This window comes from Ambystoma mexicanum, chromosome 1p (assembly GCF_040938575.1).
Source record: "Ambystoma mexicanum isolate Mex_15411 chromosome 1p, UKY_AmexF1_1, whole genome shotgun sequence".
Lineage (NCBI taxonomy): Eukaryota > Metazoa > Chordata > Amphibia > Caudata > Ambystomatidae > Ambystoma > Ambystoma mexicanum.
This window is the reverse complement of record NC_090921.1, coordinates 1,040,670,650-1,040,693,924: the sequence shown is the minus strand read 5'-3', so window position 1 is coordinate 1,040,693,924 and position 23,275 is coordinate 1,040,670,650. Positions and strand designations below refer to the sequence as shown.

At 44.4% G+C, this 23,275-nt stretch overlaps 1 protein-coding gene across 1 annotated transcript in view; it reads left to right on the top strand.

Annotated features, from left to right (window-relative positions):
- The window catches only part of LDHD (lactate dehydrogenase D), a 320,897-nt gene that overhangs the window by 181,484 nt on the left and 116,138 nt on the right, over nt 1–23,275 (top strand). The window contains exon 8 of the mRNA XM_069604235.1: nt 8,419–8,546. Within this exon, the coding sequence (XP_069460336.1) occupies nt 8,419–8,546 (128 nt within the window). The remainder of the gene's footprint in view (nt 1–8,418; nt 8,547–23,275) is intronic.

Sequence of the window (23,275 nt, the reverse complement as noted above, 5' to 3'; positions counted from 1 at the left end):
GCTAGAGGACAGGGTCGCAGAGCTAGAGCGGACACACAAAACAAATCAATCTACTAATGCATGGAGGGACCTCAAAGAAAGCAAAGTCCCTGATGGAAATACACTTGGACGACAATCCCGCTTGAGCCCTCTCATACACCAAGCAGTTCTTCTACATAAATAGCAACAAAGCAAATTGGCCGCTGGTGTACAAACTGAAAAAAATATGCACACGCAACAATATGGGGGTACATAAGTAGGGTTCTCGACCACTAGGAGATTGGCCGAACTTTAAACAATTGGTCCTAGACAACTATCAGCAACCCACTACCTCGCTGAGGATCAACGGGTGCAGATCCCAGAAATTAGAAATCTTGCGGGACACCCGCCAGGGTTGCCCCCTATCGCCCCTGATCTTTGTGCTATTGATGGAGCCATTTGCCGCCAGGACATGGGCCAACCCGCGGATACAGGGTATGCAAGTAGGGGGACACTGCCACAAGATCTCCTTATATGCTGAGGACGTGCTACTGTCCCTCCTACACTGGATTCCTTTCTCGAGACTCTGACTTGAAATCGCCATGTTCAGAGAAGCATCAGGTTTTAGGGTCAACTACTCAAAATCCAGCGCGGTGTGGGTAAACATCCCACAGAGGCGGCAGGAGGATAGCGGGAGTCCAGTCCCATAGGGTAAGGCCCCAGCCCCTACCTAAGTGTCCGGATCCCGAACAAGGTTACGCAAGTCTATTAGGCCAATTTTCCGCAATTATTTAGTAACCTGATGGACGACCTAGACTGTTGGCACAAGCAAGAGGTGTTGTGGTTTGGGAAAATCGGTTCCCTTAAAATGATTCTAGTCCCGAGGCTCCTTTATCACTGCCTGGCATGCCTGTCGCGATCCCTGAGAGGGAACTGGGGAAACTACAAAGGAGGGTGATGAAGTTTGTATGTGACAGGAAGAAAACGCGGTTTGTCAAAAGGGTTACGCTGAAGGGGTCCCCAGTGGCGGCCTTGGAGTTCCAGGCGTCTCCAGGTACTTCCTGGTGACTCAATTATCCTTCTCCTTCATATGGCAAGAGACCAATGATCCGCCCCGATGGAATCATGGGCCCCAGCCCCTCTTTCAGCTCTGTCCCACATCAGGCCGACGCTGAGGGCCCCCAGGGCGGGCCTGCTGGCCTCCACCAGGAACTCCATCCACTGTTGGAGGAGGGCGGTTAACCGATGGGGTGTCAGTACCAGCCTAGGCCCTCTCACCCCAATATCGGTTAACCCGAAGTTCGCATCGGGCTGCAACCTGGCAGGGTTTTGTAGATGGCGGAAGGGAGGCCTTTCCCAATTGAAAGACCTCTTCTGCAATGCTATCCCCTTATCCTTTGAGGAATGCAAGGCAAGTTTCAAATCACAGAGGAAGAGAGGGTCTGGTAAGCTCAGTTTCGGCACTGAACGTCACAACATAATACAAGAGAGCAGGGTAGGAGGGAGCTTAACGCACTAGTACACACTCTGGCTGTTGCAGCATCCAGGGGCAAGAATTCCACTCTACAAGCTCCTAGACAGATCGGACCCCGCTAAGAAAGAGAGCTAAATGCCCAGGTGGGAGAGGGACATAGCGATAAAGCTAAAGGGGTGGAGGAGTGGAGCTGGATCCGGACATTTAGAAGCTTCAAGGTCATCACAGACAGGAAGGGGACAGCAAAGGTGTGCTATAGATGGTACGTCACACCGGAAACCCAGCATAAGAGTAACCCCTCGCTGTCACCAGTGTGCTGGTGGGGATGCACAACCACAGGCTCGCTTTTCCACCTCCTGTGGTCCTGCGAGAAATCTGCCCATTTCTGGAAGGAGGTACTAGCGTAAATCAAACATATAACAGGGCTGACGATCCCCTTGGATCCAGGGGTAGTACTGCTGGGTGACATAGAAGGTGGTGGGGTGTTCCCCCTGACAGGCCACATAGCCAAACTAATCACACACCTCCTTATGGCAACAAAGATTACCATAGCGCGCTTATGGAAGAACCCTGAGGGCCCAGTGACCAACATGTGGTGGGTGAAATGTTGGTATACAGCGGTTGCTGGAAAATCACAGCAATGCGCCTGGGAAGCCAGGTAAAGTTCCACAGCATCTGGCTCCCCTTTTTCGAAAAGCGCAGAACAGTTTCCAGGGACTGCGCACAAGCCGCTATCATGTGGTGCACAAGGTACTAAACCTAGGGGGCTGAGGGTGAGGCCTAGGATCTCAATGCCTCGGATTATGTCAGAAAGGACAGTAAGATTGCTCACTACCTTGATCGCGGCATGTAATATCGGTGAAACCTGTCAATGTACGAATAACAGGATTGTCTAATGCACTTGGAAGGCAATGTGATTGTTCCATATGTGGTTTGTTTCTCCCATGGTTTTTATTTCTTTTTCTTCTTCCTTAAGTTTTATTCAATAAAAACGATACATTGAAAAAAAGAAATGGAGTCCTGTTTAAATCTAAATGGCAGGTATTTATTTATTCGGATTTGTATAGCGCGCAACAGCTCGGGAGCATCGTTGCGCTTGTGACAGTGAGGGGTGACAACTTAGTTACATAGCATAACAGAGAGGTCACAACTAGTTACATAGATAGCAAAACAGGCAAACATAATGTGCTCGTAGTAGTAAAGTTATTTCGTAGCGCAGCATGAGAGGGGTGAGAGAGGAAACAGGATTAATTAAAGAGCAGTTTTCAGACTTTTGCAAAATACATGGAGAGGTTTCTGCTCTGAGTGCAGAGGGGAGCGCTTTCCATAGCTTAGGGGCAACATAGGGGAAGCCTATTCCTCCAGCTTTAGCTTTGTAGATGCGCGGGATGGTGAGTTGGTTGGTGTAGCATGTTCTTGTAGGTCTGGTTGAGGTGGAGCTAGATAGTGTCTGAGAGGTAGGAGGGTGCAGTGAGGTTGATGCATTTGTGTGTGGGGTAAGAATTTTAAAAGTGATGCCGTCTTTGACTGGGAGCCAGTGAACATATTTTCTTGCTAGAGAGATGTGATCTCTTTTTGGTATACTTAGGGCTGCTCTTAGTCTGTCATTTTGAGTGATTTGGAGTCTGTTTGTTTTTTACGGATGTACCGGCAAGCAGTGCATTACCATAATCAAGCTTTGCCCCTATGGTAGCTCTAGCTATATAGAGACAGTTGTCCTTTGTTAAAAAGGGTTTGATGGCGTTGATGAGTTTGGTGCTTAGGGCGGAGGCCGAGACAATAGCGCTGACTTGCTTGTCCATGGACAGTGTAGCATCTGTATGAACCCCTAGTGTCTTAACAGATGAAAGCACTGGGATGATGCAGTTGTCGATATTGAAGTTGGCGTAGAGACAGTCTAGATTGGCTAGAGTGGATTTTTGGCCAAGAATAAGAATCTGTCTTGTCCCCCTTGTGGTAGAGGCCATTGGTGGCCATCCGGCTTGTATAGTGGCGTAGATTTGCCGAAGGGTAGTGGCATCTTGAATGTATGAACCGGTTAGCGGAAGGAGCACTTGGGTGTCGTCAGCATAGTTTGTGTATGCGATTCCAAGTGCATCCAATTCATCAAAAAGAGGCTTAGTGAAAAGATTGTAAAGCGTGGGGGCAGTACAAGATCCCTGAGGGACACCACAGTGAATAATGGTGGGAGCTGCATTTACAGTGTTGGAAAAGACTTTCATCGCTCTCCCTTCTAAGAAGGAGGTGATCCAGGTAGCTGCTTGCTCTGAGAAGTGTGCATCATGTGTTAGGTGTGTGGTGAGGGTTTTGTGTTCCACGAGATGGAACGCTGCAGAAAGGTCTAGAAGGAGGAGGAGGGCCGGCTTGCCGTTGTCTAGGATTTGTGTTATTTGATTTTTTAGGTCTAACGGGGCAGTTTTAGTTTCATGCCCTTTGCATAATCCTGACAGCCTTTTTCCTAGGATGGAGTTGGTTTCTAGATAAAGTTAGATCTGAATGTGACCAGTTTTGTGTAGTAATTTGAGCAGGAATGGGATGGTTGTTATGGGCTGGTAGTTGTTGGGCTGGGAAGGGTCTAGTGTAGGCTTTTTTAAGAGGGGGCACACCCAGGCCTCATTAAGGCGGTCGGGGACAATGCCTGATTTGAATGAAGAGTTGATGAAGGCGGTAAGGAGAGGAGCCAGTGCCTTGGCACAATCCTTAATAATGTTGGGGGGGCATACATCGCCCTTACATTGCTATAGTTTGAGGTGTTTAAGAATGTCTATGACTTCTGATTCAGAGATGTCTATAAAAGCGAATTTGGGGAAGTTGATAGTTTTGCTGTTGGGCAGAGACAGTGCTGGCTGGCTTTTGTTTTGGTTCAGAAGGGTTTGATAGTGGTTTAGAATTTTGTTTTGTAGCATGTCTATTTTGTTTAGCATAGCAGCTTGTATGCTGTTACAACATGCTTCATCTTTAATAATTTGTCCTTGCGGATCGGGGGGTCTGTGAGTTCATTAAAGATAGTGAAGAGTTCTTTGGATTGGGAGTTGGCTTTGGATATTCGGCTATTGTAGGCTTCAGATTTATCAGTAAAAATGGCATCTTTGTACTTTTTGCCTATTAGTTTTGAAGCTTTCTTTAGCTGTGTCGTAGGGGCTAGCCTGCCAATTTTTAAGCGCCTGACATTTGTTGTTAAGTAGATGTTGGAGCTTGTCCGTGAACCAGAAGTTTGAGTGTAAAGAATTTCTTTCCTTCTTTTCTTCTAATGGGGCAATGGTGTTGACTGCATGAGTGATTGTGTCCTTGAAAATATCAGCTAGGGCATTTGGGTCTTGCGAGAAGTGAGGTGCTAGGCAAGGGGTGTAGAGATAGGGGCGGAGGTTATCTGCTGTTCGTTTTTTGCACTTCTTGCTAGAGTAGTAGGAGTGGTGATTTTGGTACTTGGAGCTGTGGGGATAGTGTATTGTATACAGTTATGGTCTGTCCAGGGGTAAGCAGTGTTAGAGGTGATGGTGGAGTGACAATTGTGGTCAACCACCCAATCAAAGGTGCAGCCTTTGGCGTGGGTGGGAGTCGTGATTTTCTGGGTGAAACCCAGATCTGTCAGATCTTTGGTGAGTGAGGTGGCTGCTTTATCAAGAGGGTCATTGCATCCTAGGTTGATGTCGCCTAAGAGTAGGGTTTTAGTGGCTTTTTTATTATTTTCATTAAGTAAGTGTGAGATATGTCCTTGGAAGTCAGCCGGGAGACCTGGTGGTCTGTAGATGATGTGTATGTTTATGGTGTTTTTGGGAGATAGTGATAGTTTGTCTGATAGTATGTCTGCATTACCCTCCCAGTTGCGGGGTATAATCCTAAAGGCAAGTGCCGCTTTGAAAATCAGGGCAACCCCACCTCGTATTTTAGTGAGTCTATCCTGTCTGAGGATAGAATAACCTGGGGGTAAGGCTAGCGCGATGGTCGGACCAGATACCTTGTGTAGCCATGTTTCTGTAATGGCCAATATATCTAGGTCCTGGTTTAAGATAAGGTCATTGACTTCAATGGCATGGGTGGTAAGAGAGCGGACATTAAGCAGGGCGCATTTATATTGTTGGGCAATGTTAGTTCCGTTTAGTCGAGATTGTTTGACAATTTTAGGTGTGGACTTCTGAGATTTGCTGGAGTAGAGTTTGGTCTTAGAGTTAGGTGGTGGCATAGTACTAGGATAGTGTTGTGCACATTTGCACATCACAGCAATGTGCCTGGGAAGCCAGGTAAAGTTCCACAGCATCTGGCTCCCCTTTTTCGAAAGCGCAGAACAGTTTCCAGCTGCTATCATGTGGTGCACAAGGTACTAAACCTAGGGGTCTGAGGGTGAGGCCTAGGATCTCAATGCCTCGGATTATGTCAGAAAGGACAGTAAGATTGCTCACTACCTTGATTGCGGCACGTAATATCGGTGAAACCTGTCAATGTACGAATAACAAGATTGTCTAATGCACTTGGAAGGCAATGTGATTGTTCCATATGCGGTTTGTTTCTCCCATGGTTTTAATTTCTTTTTCTTCCTTAAGTTTTATTCAATAAAAACGATGCATTGAAAAAAAGAAATGGAGTCCTGTTTAAATCTAAATGGCAGGTATTTATTTATTCGGATTTGTATAGCGCGCAACAGCTTGGGAGCATCGTTGCGCTTGTGAGAGTGAGGGGTGACAACTTAGTTACATAGCATAACAGAGAGGTGGTGAGAGTAGAGTCTGCCAGTGGTGCGAGTTCCTAGTCTAAGGTTTCGAAGGGTTACATGAGTTGGGCTGGTGTTGGTGTGTAATCTGAGTCTGAGGAGTCTGGAATGGCAATTAGGAATGTGCGTGAGGGAAGAGGTGATGAGGTGAGTGGGAAAGTTTGGCCTGTTGATGTTAGTCATGGTGGTGTTGTTTACGCTGAGGTGGTTGAGACGGTAGAAGGGATCCATCAAGGCATAGAGCAGTATGTTGTTAAAGATGAGCAATGTACCTAGCATGCTATGGTAGTGGAGCATAGTATGCATGCTAAGCACGGACTATACTATGGACAGTACTGTGTCAGAGTCCGGCTAGTTGAGGCAGGGGCTGTGTCGGGCTATACATTTAACGCACGCCAATGGGTTAGGTCAAACAGCAGGCTATTACTGGATAGGCTGTTTCACCGTACTAAGAGATGGGCTTTATCAAAGTACATTTAGCAAATGACATTGGGTTAGATCAAGCAGCACGATAGGCTATTTTAAAATACAATTTGGCAAAGGTACTGGGCTAGATCAGCAGCAAGATAGGCTATTATAAAATACAATTTTGCAAAGGCACTGGGCTAGATGAGCAGCAAGATAGGCTTTTTCAAAGTACATTTAGCAAATGACATTGGGCAAGATCAAGCAGTTTCAACGTTAGGAAGGCAATTTAAAGTTTGTGCATGCTTAAATGCAAAGGTTCCTTGCAATGACAATATGTTGCGGGCGGTACAATGCTATTAATGTTAGTTATCAGCTCGTAAAACTAATAGCTGAACGTCTCTTACCCAGTCGGCTAAGCGGGGGGCTGGTATCACAGATTCAGTGAACAGGGTGATTGTCTTTTTGTTCACATGAAGGCGGGCGACGGTAGGCGCTGAAGGAGTGTAGAGGGAGCGAGGCAACGGGCAGGGTGGGATGTTGTGGCCGTATCGGCACGGACAGGCACAGACAGGGCTGTGCCTTACCAGAGTGCCTTGGGAGGGGGCCGGCTAGTGCCTTTCGGCACGGCACACTACAGGAAGTAGGTGCTTGGGCCAATGCCGATAGATAGAGCTGCAAATAGGGGGTTGCTAGGCAACCATGTAAATGATGGTTGCAACAGCCATTTTTGAGCCCTTCTCGTGTAGGAGAATGGAGATTGGGCCTGAACAAGTACCCTAACAGGTAACTGCTGTTAAAGTGGCCCATGTTATAACCTTAATGTATACTACATTTTTGAGAAGTTATGAAGCTTATTGACTGCCTAACTACGAGATCCGCTAGACTTTTGGTTATAAAGATGCGAGAGGCGTTTGTTAGTCATTCATAGGAAAGTGGTTTTAATGTTATTTATGAATGCCTAATTCTACCTCACTCTATCCTATAAAATGTAAAAGACGTCTCCATTCAGGCGGCGCTCCTGTAGCTGGAAGGTATGCCTTTTTCATAATATTTTCTGGTCAAATGTTGAATGCTGCAACCATATTTGTACATTTAATATTTATTATAAATAACGGTATATGCACCAGAGTGTTGCAGTCAGTGAAATTCTTGTGTGCTGCCACTAACCGGTTTCCCTTTGCAGCATTTATTCGGGTTTAGTTTATTGGTTTCTCACCTGCTAAGAGGGGTATTGAATGCTTAATCAGCAAACATTGCTGGTAGTTGACTCCACCGAGCTTCCCTTTTGTCACCATGTGTGTGGTAAGTAAATGGAGGAAAATTATTTTTTAAAGTTTACTGGGGCTCCCCATGATGCTATGGTTGAATTATCTGCTCCTGTCAGGGCAAGAGCAATTGAAATCTGGAGAATTGTGGTCACAATTAAGTATGTCTCCTCTATCAAATCCCGATACAGTGTCTTCAGTGTAGCCTTATCCTGGTACCTGGTATTATCCATTTCTGATTCCGGGACCTGCATGTGTGTAAGAGGAGCTCCAAAACATGGCTGATTCATGGAGCCTCAATATAGTCTACACAATCTCACACACCTGCCTGATGCTGGGACCCCAGCATGTAACCTCACTGGATTTCTCACTCACACCTTGATCCTCGGGACTCCTTTTGCTGTTCTTGTGACCCTCAGTGAAGCTTGTGAATCAAACGTACTTGTGCCTGATCTTCGTTATGTGACGTGGCGAGACAGTGTATCCACAAATCTCCATTTGCTATGTCTGATCTCAGTGTCACCTTTGTTATCCTACCTTTCTAACCGATCTCTTTTCCTTTTTTTATGGCTCCTCTGATTCTGTGGAATGCATGCCTCATGCAGAAGAGATCATTCAGCTAAACAGTGGCTCTGATTTTACCTATGCTAAGGATCAGGAAACCAGGTCCAAGCTGTGGACTGCGCGGCATAATGCATGGTACGCAGCCATGGCTCTTCGCCCAGGATGTAAGGTGAGAGCATCGAAACCACCTGCAAAAGGTTTTAGGAGATCAGCAGAATCAGAGTCCTACTTTATTACGGAACCTGTTCCAAGAAAATGTTGAGAAAATGCTGCATGCTACCAGGGTGGGGGTACAAGCTAGGGGGAAAGATTTGGAGTTTGGGGAAATGGATTGGGGAGGGTGTCGGAAATGGATTGGGGAGGGCGTCGGAAGTAGAGCATAGCTTGACCACCTTCATACACTAAATGGTTTGAGTGGTACACAATGACCCAAAAATGCGCTGAAATTCATTACACCTACATTTTTCACTTGCATAGTCATTACGGATCTCCTGAAACTTAACTGGATTTGCCTATTGTGGCAATAGCTGGTGAAAGGGAGGGGAAGTTTACTATTCATAGTTTGAAAACTGTTTTTTAAAAAACGTTCTGCATAGCTATTTAAACTCTAAGAGCTTGTTTTTCATGATGTCTCATTCTTTACACCATACCAGTCACAGATAGCTGTTTCACACTTGCCTTCTCCTTCTAGGTACATTTTCCCTGACATACAATAAACTGCAGCATAGTAACTAAAATCCCATGTTTGCTGATGTCAGGTGTTATTGCTTCATTCGCTGCTATGTTGTCATTTGCATTCTTGAAATATTGGTCCTCAATCTGTAATGGGGCAAATGCAAATTCAAAACAAGCATAGACAACCCAGAAAGGGAAAAAGACTGGCTGGTTGGCTCACTCCAGGTCTGGGACAACTTGAGATATTTGCTATTGTTATCTATAAAACTTCCCATCCATTGCTGAAATCCCTGCAGTGGAGCTTGTGTTTCATCTTCAACTGCCATCAGGGCGGCATTAATACATTTCAAATGTCTTTCAAGCCTGGCCAGAGCAGAAAGACAACTGCCTGTTATGTATCCCAGTCGATGTCTGCCTTCTTTTAGACAGGGTTGTGACCATCCCTGTTACATTTAGCAAGCATCCTCATGCGACAGCTAGTCAAAGTGGCAACACACTCGGAAGGACACACCCTCTATGCAATTTTCGCCAAGGAAAATCTCATCACCACGGCACCGCCGATCCAAATACTGTGGAGCGACCATCTCATCATCCCATTCGTGATCACTCTACCAACTCAAGTCCACATCAAACCCCCTAAACTCTCATCTACCACAAAAAGAAACTGGAAACACGTCAAAGAAAGCAACCTATTAGAACAACTGGAGTTGACCAAACCCTGAACTACAGAACTAGAGCTAGCTGACCTAGACGGGGAACGTGGAGCTACTACACAAATGGATTACAAATACAATTAACAACATCGCCCCGGAAAAACCATTCACCCCATCAGAAAAAAAGAGCACTGGCAAAATGGTTCACCCCATTACTAAGCACCATGAAGAAAGAAAACAAAAAGATAGAACTGGAATGGAGGAAAGAATACAACCCAGCAAAAAAAAACACTGTTCCAGAAACAAATCCGCACATACAAGAAGGAAATTAAAAAGGCAAAGAGAAGGCATTATGACAGAATCACCAATGCCACCAACACACAAAAAGAAATGTTCAACATCTTTAAAGAGATGCGAAACCCGCCAGGTTGCGACAACACCCCAACCCCATCAGAGAAACTATGCAACAACCTGGCAGACCACATCAGTGACATCCGACGAACCATACAAAACAGACAAACCAATCGCAACATACAACCAAATGAACCTAACACAGAACCACAGCACAAAATCCACAACTTTCCCGAAATATCAGCAGAGGCATTCACCATGCTGATAAAACAGCAAGAAAGCAGGATCACCCATGGATCCCTTTCCCCCGAACATCTACAAATCAATCCTCTCACAAGGCACCCCAGCAGAATATTACAGAAACATTCTAAATGTATCACTAACAACCGGAACTGTACCAAGGACATTCAAATCGGCATAAAACACAAGTGTCGATGTAGAAGACATCTCCAACTACAGGCCAATTTCGAACATTCCCTACCCAGCAAAACTCCTGTAAACCTACGTATACAAAATAACCCAAGAACACGTAGAAAAACACCGCCAGCTAGACCAAGCTCAAGTCGGTTTCAGACCTGCAAGAGGAACAGAAACAGCACTATTATCCATCTGGGACGACCTAAAAACTAACGCATACTCAAACACGACCTCAGCCCTTATTCTGCTCGACCTGTCTGCAGCCTTCAACACAGTTAGCCATGACACTCCAACCAAAATACTAGAAGACATAGGCATAACTGACACAGCACTACTCATTTCCAGCAGACAGAACAGAAACCGTATGGATTAAACCCTTCAAATCCACCCCACAAGTTAACGACTGTGGAGTGCCACGAGGATCCTCACTATCACCACTTTACTTCAACATCTACCAGGCTCCAGTTATCAGAATCTTCAAAAAATACAATATTACGTGCTACAACTATGCAGATTATACTCAAATCATATACAAAATGGAAGCCACCCAAGCCGATCACTCAACCCTAATCGAATGTCTAAAAGAAGTCCTCAACTGGATGAATGCCAACAACCTAAAAATCAACCCAGGAATGACGGAAATCATGATCATATACAAAAACCAAGAAAATGAAATTGCCATCCCGTGGCCAACGGAAATGGGAACCGCACCATTACCATCTAAGGTAGTAAAAAATCTGGGAGTCCTGATGGACAACACCCTAACCTTAGATCCACAAATAAATGCAATCATCAAATGCTTCTTCCTCCTCCACACGGCAAGAAGAATCCTACCTTTCCTCTCCTTCACGCACAAAACACTCACGATCGTCACCCTCATCATCTCAAGTATCGACTATGCAAACAGCCTCTACCTCGGAATACCTCCTGAAGAAACTACAACGGATCCAAAATGCAGCAGCCAGACTACTCCTCAAACTATCCACAAGAGACCACATCACTCCTGCCCTAAAAACATTACACTGGCTCCCAGTAAAACATTGCATCACCTTCAAAACAATGTGCATAACACACAGAGCAATCAGCGGACAAGGAGTAGAATTCCGACAAAAGAAATTAACAATCTACAAGCCAACAAGACTCCTCAGGCCAAGCAACGAAATCCACCTGGAACAAAAACCATACCTAGACGCAAATCCTGCAACAACATCCCAAAGGAAATAAACACCAAAGACCACCTACAATTCAGAAAATTGCTAAAAACCTGGCTGTTCAACACCACAGATTCAAACTGAAAACTGAAACCGAAAGGAAGGAAGATAACTAAAACTTAAGAGGACACAGACAACCCCCAGAACCGACCAGAGAAACTCTGACCACAACTAGATAGGTAACGCCATAGAGTTGTCTGAATGTTAGCAATCACCACACTAGAGCTAAGTTGTGGACATTAGCATGTACACTAGCCGTATGAGTGGCGAAGGAAGGCAGATAAGGCTATCAAGAAAGTTGATGGAAGGGTAGGCCAGGTGTGAAAGGGTCTGTGAGTACCTAACAAGCCCAGATCAGGATAGAGGCGCAGAAATGCTCCCACACCCCATCTGAGGAGACTACGCAAACCCAGCGCCTCACTTCGAGACAGAAATGCCAACTAACCAATCCACTAACAATTTCACCCTCTGCATACACCTCTCAAACTCTAAACCAAACACAACCACAAACCTACAGCACAACAAACCGCACAAACTTCACTACACGGCAACAACAAAACAAAACACACATAGACTCGCACAACAGTACACGACGACTACTGACCGCAAACACCCTAGGCCCAGCCAACGGACCCACCGGGCTGAGGCCGCCAACAGCACATCACTGCTTTCTTGCACTTTTCCAGCTCCCTCCCACTAACTCACCCTCCCTTCTTCCCTTTTTCAGAGCCACCCGAGCGCCAGGGGACCACTCCGGTGGTGATAGTGCGCGGTACAAATATCCTTTAACATTAACATTCTTTTGGATTGGATAAGACCAAAGCTAGGATTGAGGACTTCTTCTGCAATAGGTGGAAACTATTCCTCGCAGACTCTGCACAGACGGTGCAGAGTGCTGCCAGTAGATTCATGGTGCTTAAAAAATGACGGTCAGCTCAGGTCCAATTCTGTGGTGAGTACTTTAATGAACTATATATCAGCCTTTCTGAAAACAGCCCTCCCTCCCCCAACGTCCCTCCTCTCGGTAAGACTGCAATGGTTCATAATGGCAGGTAGGTCACTGATGGTTTTGCCAAACCACACGTCCAACATTTTTCCTTATCTAATTTACTTGTTAGGGGGTCATAGATTAAGCAATTTTATTTCTCTCTCAAACCCGGAAGAAACCTGCTATCCAATGTCTCAATTATCCTATCGTCTGAATGGGACAGAATTTTCTTGGGGGAAGGAAGCCGGGGTGAACCCAGGCTGAGCAAAGGAAGCCAACATCCTGACATATATTTGGGTATTGCCCACTGTTAATGAGGGCAATTTGCCAATAGGCAACTTTGGTCACACTGAGACCTGTCGAGATTTCCACATGCACATTTGCCATATTCAGGAAGAGCTCAATGGAGTAGTGAAAGGTAAGGAATGGGCCAGCGTGGAGGGTGGTGGAGTTTCGGAAGCAGGAGGGTACGGGAATGGGAGAGGACAGGGTGGGTTCAAGGGGGTTGGGGATGCAGCGTGGCCTAGCAGTAGATCAGGGCTTGTAGAAGTGCACCCTACACAACGGAGAGCCAGGGAGAGCAGGGGCACATTAGAATATTGCCCACAGTGCTAAAACTGAATGCGGGAAGTCGCGTCTCAATAAAATGGTGAGGGCAATTTTCAATGAACCATATTTGTTGCAAATCCATATGAGGTTTTGCCAAGCCCCTTAAAATAATTTTGTTAAGGAAGTATTTATCAAAATAATGAACTGACTTTTGCGCTGTGATCTCCCTTTTTATTTCTGGCTCATGTGACATTTATTTCATTCAAATGTTATCAGCCATGGCAAAGCTGTCCAATTTCTTATGTCAGCGTTGCCATTTATCCGAGCATCTTTTTCTTGAACCTTGTCGAGGTCCCTCAGATATTTTTTTTCCGCCATCATCGTCAGACGCTATAACGCAGAGTTCAGTTACCGCTAACGGCATTCATTATTAATGTTATTAGAGCTAGTACTCTTTCTATCCTTTCTATTATCGACCTTCGACGAACATCTTCGACGGCGGTGAAAAGGACAAAGGTCATCGGACAAAGATCTTAACTCGACGACACCCCTACGGCCTTGGAAGGCCACACCGGGCCTCAGCCCAGACAGTAGGGAGAGTGCGGGGTGGACATTACTTTGGCCACTTTGGCCACTAAGAGAATGCATATTCCCCTTTTCCCTCTCTATTTTGACCTGGCTGCCTTTCCATCCAATTATGGAAAACACACCATTTAAATGTTGCCCCAGTTGCGACAAAAAAATTCCCCTGGAAAGACAAGCACTGGGTGTGCCACCTCTGTGTCCAGAAGGACCATGACTATGGCCACTGTAGAGCTTGTCAGCTCTTCAAACCAAAGAACCTAAAGTACCAAAACAGTAAATGTTGGGCTCACCGCCCCATGCAAGCCGAGGCCGCCATGGACGTGGAGGGTGCATCCAGCGATGGCAGCATCGGTGTCTTTTCGGACAACAAAGGCGATGGGGAACCTATCGATTCCTATGTGCTAGCCCCCGACCCCATCAGACAGGCTAGCGGCGCTGTTACGGGGACGGCGGTAGTAGCACATACAAATCAGCCCACACTAAGCACATACCCAAGTAGAGTCAACGACAACATTGTCTACACGGCCGCACACAGTGTCGAGGGGTAGGTCCACTAGTTCCCTGTCTTCTGGGCACTCAAGATCACGATCGCCGCTTGACAGGCCCCCAAAGTCGCGAGACAACGCGGACGCCTTGTCCAATACAGTAGCCAAACACTGAGCGTCGGAAGACGCAACTTCGGACCTCCCGTCCGCCAAAATTTGACACTCCTCACAAACGTCAAAATCGGCAAAAAGCACCAAGACTTCAAAAATAGCCCATCTGGTGCAAAAGCATGTCCGGAGACCTCCAAAAAACACTCTTCAAAAAGTCACCATTCTCATAGGTAGAAAACAAGTACACCACATAAGGAGAAAGAGAGTGTTTCCTAAGGTGAGAATACTATAGCAGCAGCCATGAAAAACAAGGGGCAGCCTACTTCAATAATACCACACACTCCTGTGACTATACCAAGTTCCTCTCAATGGACCTCTGAAGACATTGATAGTGAGACGCATGACATTCATGCCAAATTGTTTGGGAGAAAAATCTGCAGGCTATGCAAAGCTTACAAACCACGCCACCAACTAGTGGTGCCACGGAGATTGAAACCCTAGAGGAGGTGGACCAATACTATGATGAAGACGAAGAGGATGTGTATAACTTACCCTCTCCCGTTAACCTAGACCCACCGGTGGAAAACCGACTTCACTATAATGATATGCTCATAAAAGCAGCCGGGCATTTACAGATTCAGACCCAGAAAACACAATTAGACAAGGATTTTGTAGAGGAAAACACACTTTCACTCGGCACTACTGCATTGGCACTCATTCTAAAGCAGATACACAGGTGGTGCAAGCGGTTCTAAAACGCCTATTTTCAGCTTGACACTCTCACAACCCACCACCTTCTCCTAACACTGCTCGCTAATCTATGCATAGCATGTGATCTAAGCAGATTCCACAAGCCTCAGAAGGGATACATTACTCGCCGTAATCGTATTTCTGAGGGTTGTATCTGCTTAGATTACCATGCGACCACTCTTCCTCCCTTGGAGCAGAAGGTGCGTAGATGTTTACCTGAGTTTTATCTGATACTTATCTGCTTTAATACACATGTACTCACGCTACATTTCATAATGCCTCATGTCAGAAACAAAACAATCTGAGGGACCTCGACGTGTGAAGGACCATGGGTACAGTGGACGTCACACTAGGGGTAGTATTACTGGCACGCCCTGTCGACGTCCCTTTTCGAGTTTTGGAAACAACAACTGTAATACTGTGCAGCGTCCACTAGATGTCGGCCTATGCATAGCATGTGCATCTAAGCAGATACAAGCATCAGAAATACAATTACAGTGAGTAATGTATCATATATACATACTTTTACATAATAAAAGAAATTGTAGTTTGACGCATATCTTGCAACGTACTGCCAGTTTACATTAATACATCTCATCATTGATCTACCAAAACTCTGATGCTGAGTGCAAAACCCTCCCTATCAAATTTGGTGCCCTCCAAAAGTGGCAAATGTCTTGCCTTCTTAAAAGCCTAGCAAGCACAATGCCCCCCAAGGTTTAAACCTATAAGAAGCATTTGGATTTATTTGACTTTCTTTGCTCTTAAAACCTAAAAATATGTGGCTGTCATATTTTTCATTCTAAATTAATAACTTTGTATGTTAGATTTTGAAACCTTAAAAGGTACAAAGCGGTTTTATAATAAATACTAGCAAAAAGTACCTGTTCTCCTAACGGGTTCTGTGCACAGACATGATAACACTCATCAATTGTTGAAAATGAATGATCCTGTATGTCGCTGTTCGGATTCGCTTATCACTTAATGTATGTGCCTTGAAGTCTGAAGTAAACTGCACTGAGAATGGGCATGTGTGGCTGACTGACATACCCCAGAGCAGACGTTGCTGGGAGGCACCAGTTGGTGTGCTGCTGCACACTGGAACCTACTGTGCTCTCTCCCCACCATTTGCCTCAACCTGGCATGTTGCAGTTTGTTGCAGTGCTTTGCTGTGCAAATGTCCCATAAACCGTGCATTTTAGGGTGCTTCTACGACCACATTGAAGTTTTGCCGATTTCAAGAAACCATCTCATGTGAAGCTGCTGAAATCCGAGGAAAGGGGTGGGCTGTCCAAATTTCATGTGGCCAGTCATTTCCAGAGGGGCCTAACAGATAACTATGCAACATTTGGTGTAGATTAGTGAAACAGTGTGGAATTGTATAAGGAACAACGCTTCACCAAGCCACAAATCCACAAACAAATTACTTGTGTTGGAATCTGGGGAAAGGGGTGGGGTGTCCAAATGTTATGTAGCCAGTAATGTCTGGAGGGTCCTAGCAGGCAACTATGCAGCAGTTGGTGCAGACTGGTGAAACAGTATGGATTTGTACAAGGAACAACACTTTGCCAGAAACCCAGCCACCCTAACATTTTCGCTTTTATGAATATAGATTGAACATTGCAGGGCTCATTCCGAGTTTGGCGGCAGTTCGGCGGAATTTCTGGCAAACTACCGTGAAATGTAATTACTGTTACTGCCACTGGTCCCGTGGGTTTACCACAGAATGGTAGTAGGCAGTGGAAATCCCCATTTTTATGAGTCCACAGCACTCTATGGGAATTTTGGCACAATTACTGCTGATGGTAATTCCGCCGATTTGTTTATCATTTTTTTAATTTTTTTATTTTTTCGGGTGGTAAAGTCCACTCTGGATTTGACGGAGCGGTATCAGCAATACGGTTACTATCAATATATTTACTACTCCACCAAACTTTAATTGAGCCCCTCTGTTGTTATTACAACGCAGTCCTAAGAATGTCTCCGATTTATAATTTGTACACAGCATATGGGATGTGGATCACAAGCGAACACCAGTTGCAGAAACCTTTTATTGAGGCTGGGTATTACTACACTAGGTCACCTATATATAAATTAGAATCTAACCATGCTGGATCAGCTGCAAGATTGTGGTCCGGTTTCTCCTTTGAAAACCTTTTCAAGGCATACATTTGTTTTCAAACATTGATTAGCAGTATGTGCTAATTAAAATGTTCTTAATTAGCAAACACTTATTTCATTAGCAGTTTTGATTGCTTATTTTAGACTCATATTTTTCACGTTGCCAGATGTAATTTGGATCCAAGACATACATTTAGCAACAATACAGCATTTTTGTGTATCCCGGAATTAAGACATTAGTGAGGTGAGTTTCTGCAAAATGTAAAGGTTATCTGCATCAATGGACACACATAAATAAAACGATTTGATAAAAACGCTTCAAACAGTTTTCACTACAAAGCTGTCTGCAGCTGGGTGCAGCCTGTGTCGCACAGGCAGTGTTCCGTATACAGTATTCTTGCCTCATCATTTGCTGTGTTAGAAGTTCAGAGGTTTTATAAATCGAAAGGTTTGCATTGTTAAAGGAAAGTCCTACCTGGAGAGTAAATGTGTAGTATGGCGTTGCGGCATGCAGGGTAATTGTCAACTTTAGGTGGACAGGATGCTCTTCCCAGTCAGTGATATCAACTGTTTTCAAAATAGGGTTAAATAGCACTTTCAGAGGAGGGCAGGGCCAGTAACTGCCCTCACGCCTGAGCCATAAAGGTCCAAGTGCAGCATTGAAGACCTGCGTGCCTAAGAAAGCAGTATTTATTGCTATTAGCACTCTGAGCCGCCATCTATGTTGCTGATCATTTTTCTTTTTGGTTTTTAAGCAAAACAGGCTTTACGCAATGTATGCTTCCCTTAAAAGCAAATTAAACGTGTCCATGATTGGAAGTATCTATTTCCTGGACCTGGAGGTAGGCCAGGAGGTGTGCAGGTGAGTGTGCAGGGGCTGAACTGGGGGACTATGGTTGGAGAGGGGAAAGGTTAAAGTGAGGCAGTACAGTGGAGCTTGGTCTGGGCATTGCTTCCAAGGACAAGATGAAAGCTGGGCAGATGCGCAGTGGGCCGGCATTAAATTCAGGTAGCTACTTTCGGATTCATTATGTAAGAGTAAATACTGCAAGGGACTAATCAGAGTGGATGGGGTAGCTGGCAGATAACTGGGCAAATTAGGTAGAATATTGTGGCAATAAGCCCCACGACTGCAGGCCATTACCGCCTACGGTAATGCCCCAGGGCCCATAGCTACAGGCCCGAGAGTAGTAAAAGTGTATTGAAATAAAGCACACTAAGTCCCTGTATACTAACCTCACGAAACAGACCTCTGGAGTAACCTACACGAGTTGTATATGAGTTAAAAATATTGAAACTGTAGGCTTTTTTGTTGTAATTTTGCATTTTCTATGTTCTTTTAAAATACTGCATCAGATGATGAATAAATTGTTGTTTTTTACCGATATGAGTTAATGATCTGCTATATAAAGACAGACTAATTAATATGTCTGTTACATTGTGGTGCATTACACATACCTAACCAGTGTGAAAGGGAGGGGCAGCCTGTATCTCACCTATATATGTGCTCTAATACTAATACTATTGTCCCTCGTGAGATAGGCCACCCGAAAACAAAAAAAGAGGGCTCCTAACCTCATATTTTATTTACAGTTAAGGTTGTATAGAAATATCTACTTTATTATTATCACAACAGACAGTTCCAGCACACTACAAAATTCAACCCACCCTGTAAAGGAATGCACAGGACACAGTTTCAAGAAGGAAAAGGGATGCACTCTGGATACTGACAAGAGGGCAGTTGGTACAGTAATTAATCTCAATAGTTCAAGGATACTTGGTTTCAACACCGTTGAAACCAAGTATCCTTGAACTATTGAGATTAAATAGGGAGCAATGGGTTGTAAAATGTCACTTGGGACCTTCGGAGAAGGACCAGGGGGAGAGAACCACAATGTACCTTGTGCTTGTAGAGGTTCTTGGTACTTGACATGGTCCAATCGATTTCAGGGTGCTTAGCAGCTCCTACAACAGAGTTCAAGACGGGCAATAGCTGCGGGTTTCTGGCAGAAGGTAGTTGGGTGAACAGTGCCTGATGGTCAGGAGAGCAATACCCTGGGACTGGGTAAGCAGTTCTGCAGGATGCAGGTGGCTGTTTCTAGAGGTGGTTGTTGTGTATGTCGTTCAGCGACATCTGATGGATGCATTGACAGATGGTATTCCGAGACTGTTAGTAAGGACAATTGTTCAAGATTTGTTGATTCCAAAGTCAGGGGTCTGAGCAAGCGGAGTAGACAGGAGAGTTTGCTCAGTTAACGGTTGTCGGTGATGCAGAGCTGCCACGTCATCCTCAAGCGCATGATGCAGCTTCACATGGGGGACCATCTTGGCAAGAACCCCCGAAGTGCAGAGAGTGAAGATATGCTGAAGAAAGCATGCCAGAGAGAAGCTAAACATGGCAGGGTATAAGGTTCATTCATCACCGTTATTTTTTTCAATCGGTTTTTCCCCACCGATTTTATTTTGAAAAAACGAATTGCAAAATATATGGGTTCGGGGGCTAAGGGTATATAAGGGGTGGTGGGGGTAGGAAATAGTCTAAAATAAATAAGGGAGAAGGGGTTGGGGACCACCCAAAAACATTTTTTTATTTTCGCCAAGGTTTTTCTAAATAAAAAAAGTCTGAAAAAAAACACATAGAAAAAAGGACTGCTGATGAAGGAACATATATCCCATGAAAGATATACCTGGAGGGCAAGTCGGGCAGTGTGTTCAGAAGAATGGAGGCAGCACAGACCTCTGGAGCTTCCCAGGTGAGCAGAGACCGAACCAGAACGCTTATCTGGAAAATCCTCTGGTGAAGATCAGCGAGTCTTCAGGATCCCGGGTTGGAGGGGCATCCGTTTCTGGGTCTGCTGATGCAGCTACAGTCAGGAACTTAAGGGAGACGTGGCCTTTGAGAAGGAGCTGTGATCCAGTTGTCCCCCCCCCACCAGATAAGGGGAAAGGAGCGCCAGAGTAGGTTCCTTCTGGTCTTCTTTGGAGATGCAAAGCTTTGTCATCAGATTATTAAGAACGCCAGAGGATGCTGGTGCAGAGCATCAGCCCTTCATCGAGCAGCAGGTTTTCCAAAGTCCAGGTTCACTGATCCAGCTGTAGACAAAGTGAGTAGGTATTCCCCCTCAGTAACTAGTGAGTCAACATCACACCCATTCACACTGCAAGCATGATTAAAACTGAGGGGGTCAGGGGCAGCAAAGCCATATCATCCCTGCAAGCATACCAAGGAATTCAGGAAGGATCTCTTGCACAAACAAAGGAAATAATGCTCTCCCAGACAGACATCTGCAAATGCCAGTCAGAACTGGTTTTAGGCTGACTACAGCCCCCAGTCCTGGGGGACACACACCCCAGTGGCCAAAGATGGCCACCTCCTTTGCACACAAAAAGGGACAAGGGATAGTCATGTGAACTCCCAGGTCTTCTAGTCAACAACTACTACCTCCATTTTGATGAATGGAGGATGGGGGTCAGAAAGGACCCAACCAGCTAACAGGGAGTCCTCTTGTGAAACCTCGGGGGGGATAGCTCAGGGGCAACGTGCTCGCTCTGGAAGCAAGACGACACAGAGCACCACAGGTTCAGTCCGCGCTTAGAAACCTCAGGTTATTTATAACGTGCTTAATACCCAATCATATATCATTTAACAGAGGTGACAAAGCCATTGCCAGCCTAGCCACATGACTACCAGAGTGAGGGAGAGGGATAGAGAGAGAGTTTCTCTCCAAGACACTTGGGGCTACATTTCGGTTACCCACTGCCTTAGGAGCCATAAAGACTGTTAGTTCAGATCACAAAACACAGAACCACAATCTATCAGGCTTTAGAATAAGTCTGGCTAGGAGAAGGACAAGTCACTAGACCTAAAAAGTCAACAAAAAAGTACATGGGCTTTCTGTCTTATACAGTGGTCAAAATTGCTATCCTCGTTTAAATTCTCTTTGTCGGTTTTTCCGTGGACAGAGCTGAGGTGTGTGCGTGCGTGCATGTGCGAGCCTGTGCGTGTTCGTATTCCAAATGCGAGTAATGTCACGACTGTACCTGAAGTTGTTTTGCACTCAGTTTGATTGTTGCAAGTCTCCCGATAGGTGGACTGCAGGTCCCTGAATATCAGAGGGGATCTTATACATTCTTTTTTTTAAAAAAAAAATGTTATTGATTGTTTTAGTTGAATTTAATCAACCTTTCACTCTTGTTACAACAAAATATGTAAGTAGATCTTCATTAAAATTTACACATAAAAGACGAATAATAAAATCCAATTACTAGGTACAAAAAATGACATAAAATTAAATTACATAAAATTATAAGTATATAAAATTGCAAGTACAAAAACAACTCACCAATGAAAAATCATGCTCATAGGCACATAATTCATCACTTTTCTAACAAAAAATAAATGAATAATGATTCAATTGATTTCCCAAAATGGCATTTCATCACCATGTGCAGATTTGCTAGATAACAAAAATCATTAGAGCATACAACTTAATTTTAACACCTCGTTCTTTAGAAAAGATGTAAGTACGAAGGGATGTCTAATTTCTAAATCATCATCTTGTTAAGATGTATTCTGTATTTAGATGTTTAAAATTGACCATCCTTCAAATCTACTTCAAAATTAGTCATGCAATTAATGATGCACAGGCGTGGTAATGTAAATTCATCACTCATAATGATCAGCCAGCAGCCGTTATATTCCAAATTGCATAGATGTCTGATGGCTCAGGAGTGTAGGATAGCTGATCTCACTTGGATCGTCTCATTGACGTGTGTTCCCTCACTGAGTGTTTGAAGCCCTCATGTTTCGAAATGGAGGCTGTTCAGGAAGTTGATTGTGGCCAGTTGAATTGGTAAATGTTCGCCACTCAAAATGATTGCCCAACAATCATTGTATTCCTGTTTGCCAAGATATTTACAATGTTTAGCAAAATGTATTTGTCTTAAATTGTTTAATGCTGAACATTCGGTAATCGGGTGTTCCAATGTTTCTGGTACTCCTGTGTTATTACAAAATCGACAAAAATTGTCTTGTTGGGATATTAAGTGATGTTCTGCAAAAATAGCCATTGTGGGCCATAGATTGAACCGTACACGTAATATGGACAGCCTGTATTTCGGTGTTGGTACTTTGATTAAATATGGAGGTAATGTATGCTTTTTTTGGGTGGAAATCTAGAAGAGTTACCATCTTTGTAAACCATACACAGATCACAAGTTTGTATCCAGTCCATATTGTACAATTTGTCTTTAGCTTTGTCGGGATTGGTAATCAGTAAATCAATGGTAATATCACAGGATGCTAAAATTTGACACACATGGTTTACCCAATTAGCCATAAAGCGGTGTTCAGTTGAAAACATATAAACCTCAAAATAATGTTAACATTGGTTGAAATCAAACATTTTCTAAAAAACGAACAGAGTCTCCAACTATACAGGGCATGAAGGGATATCAGTCCCAATTCATATCTGATCCAAGCTTGTGGGACACAGGTTGGAACTTGCAAGATCGGTCTCCAAAATGTACCTTCCAATTAGTCAAATTGAAACCCAAATTCATTTGAAAAGGTCTCCAAATCATATAATATGGCAGGGGCAGCTTTCTGATTCCAATAAAACCAAGCTGGTTTAATGGAAAATGTTCCATATCTAAACATGACTATTTTAGATTGACTTGTTGCCTTCTCTATTTTCCTTTCTATGGAGTTAATCTGACTCTTCACATTTGTTGAACCCTCAAAGCAAGTACCCAAATAAGTATACAGGCCTACAGTTTGGAGCTGCGTCTGGTTAACTGTCCATGTGCAGCCCTTTGATCCACCCTTAGTTGGTACATATTGAACAATCTGGGTTTTCTCTGTGTTCAGCCTAAGTTCGTTTTGTTGAATATAATCTTGAAATGCTGTTAGTAACTTTTGGAAACCCAAAGGGGTTTTGGAAATTAAAACAAGGTCATCTGCATATAATAAAGCTTTTATGGGTTTACTCATCAATTTCGGG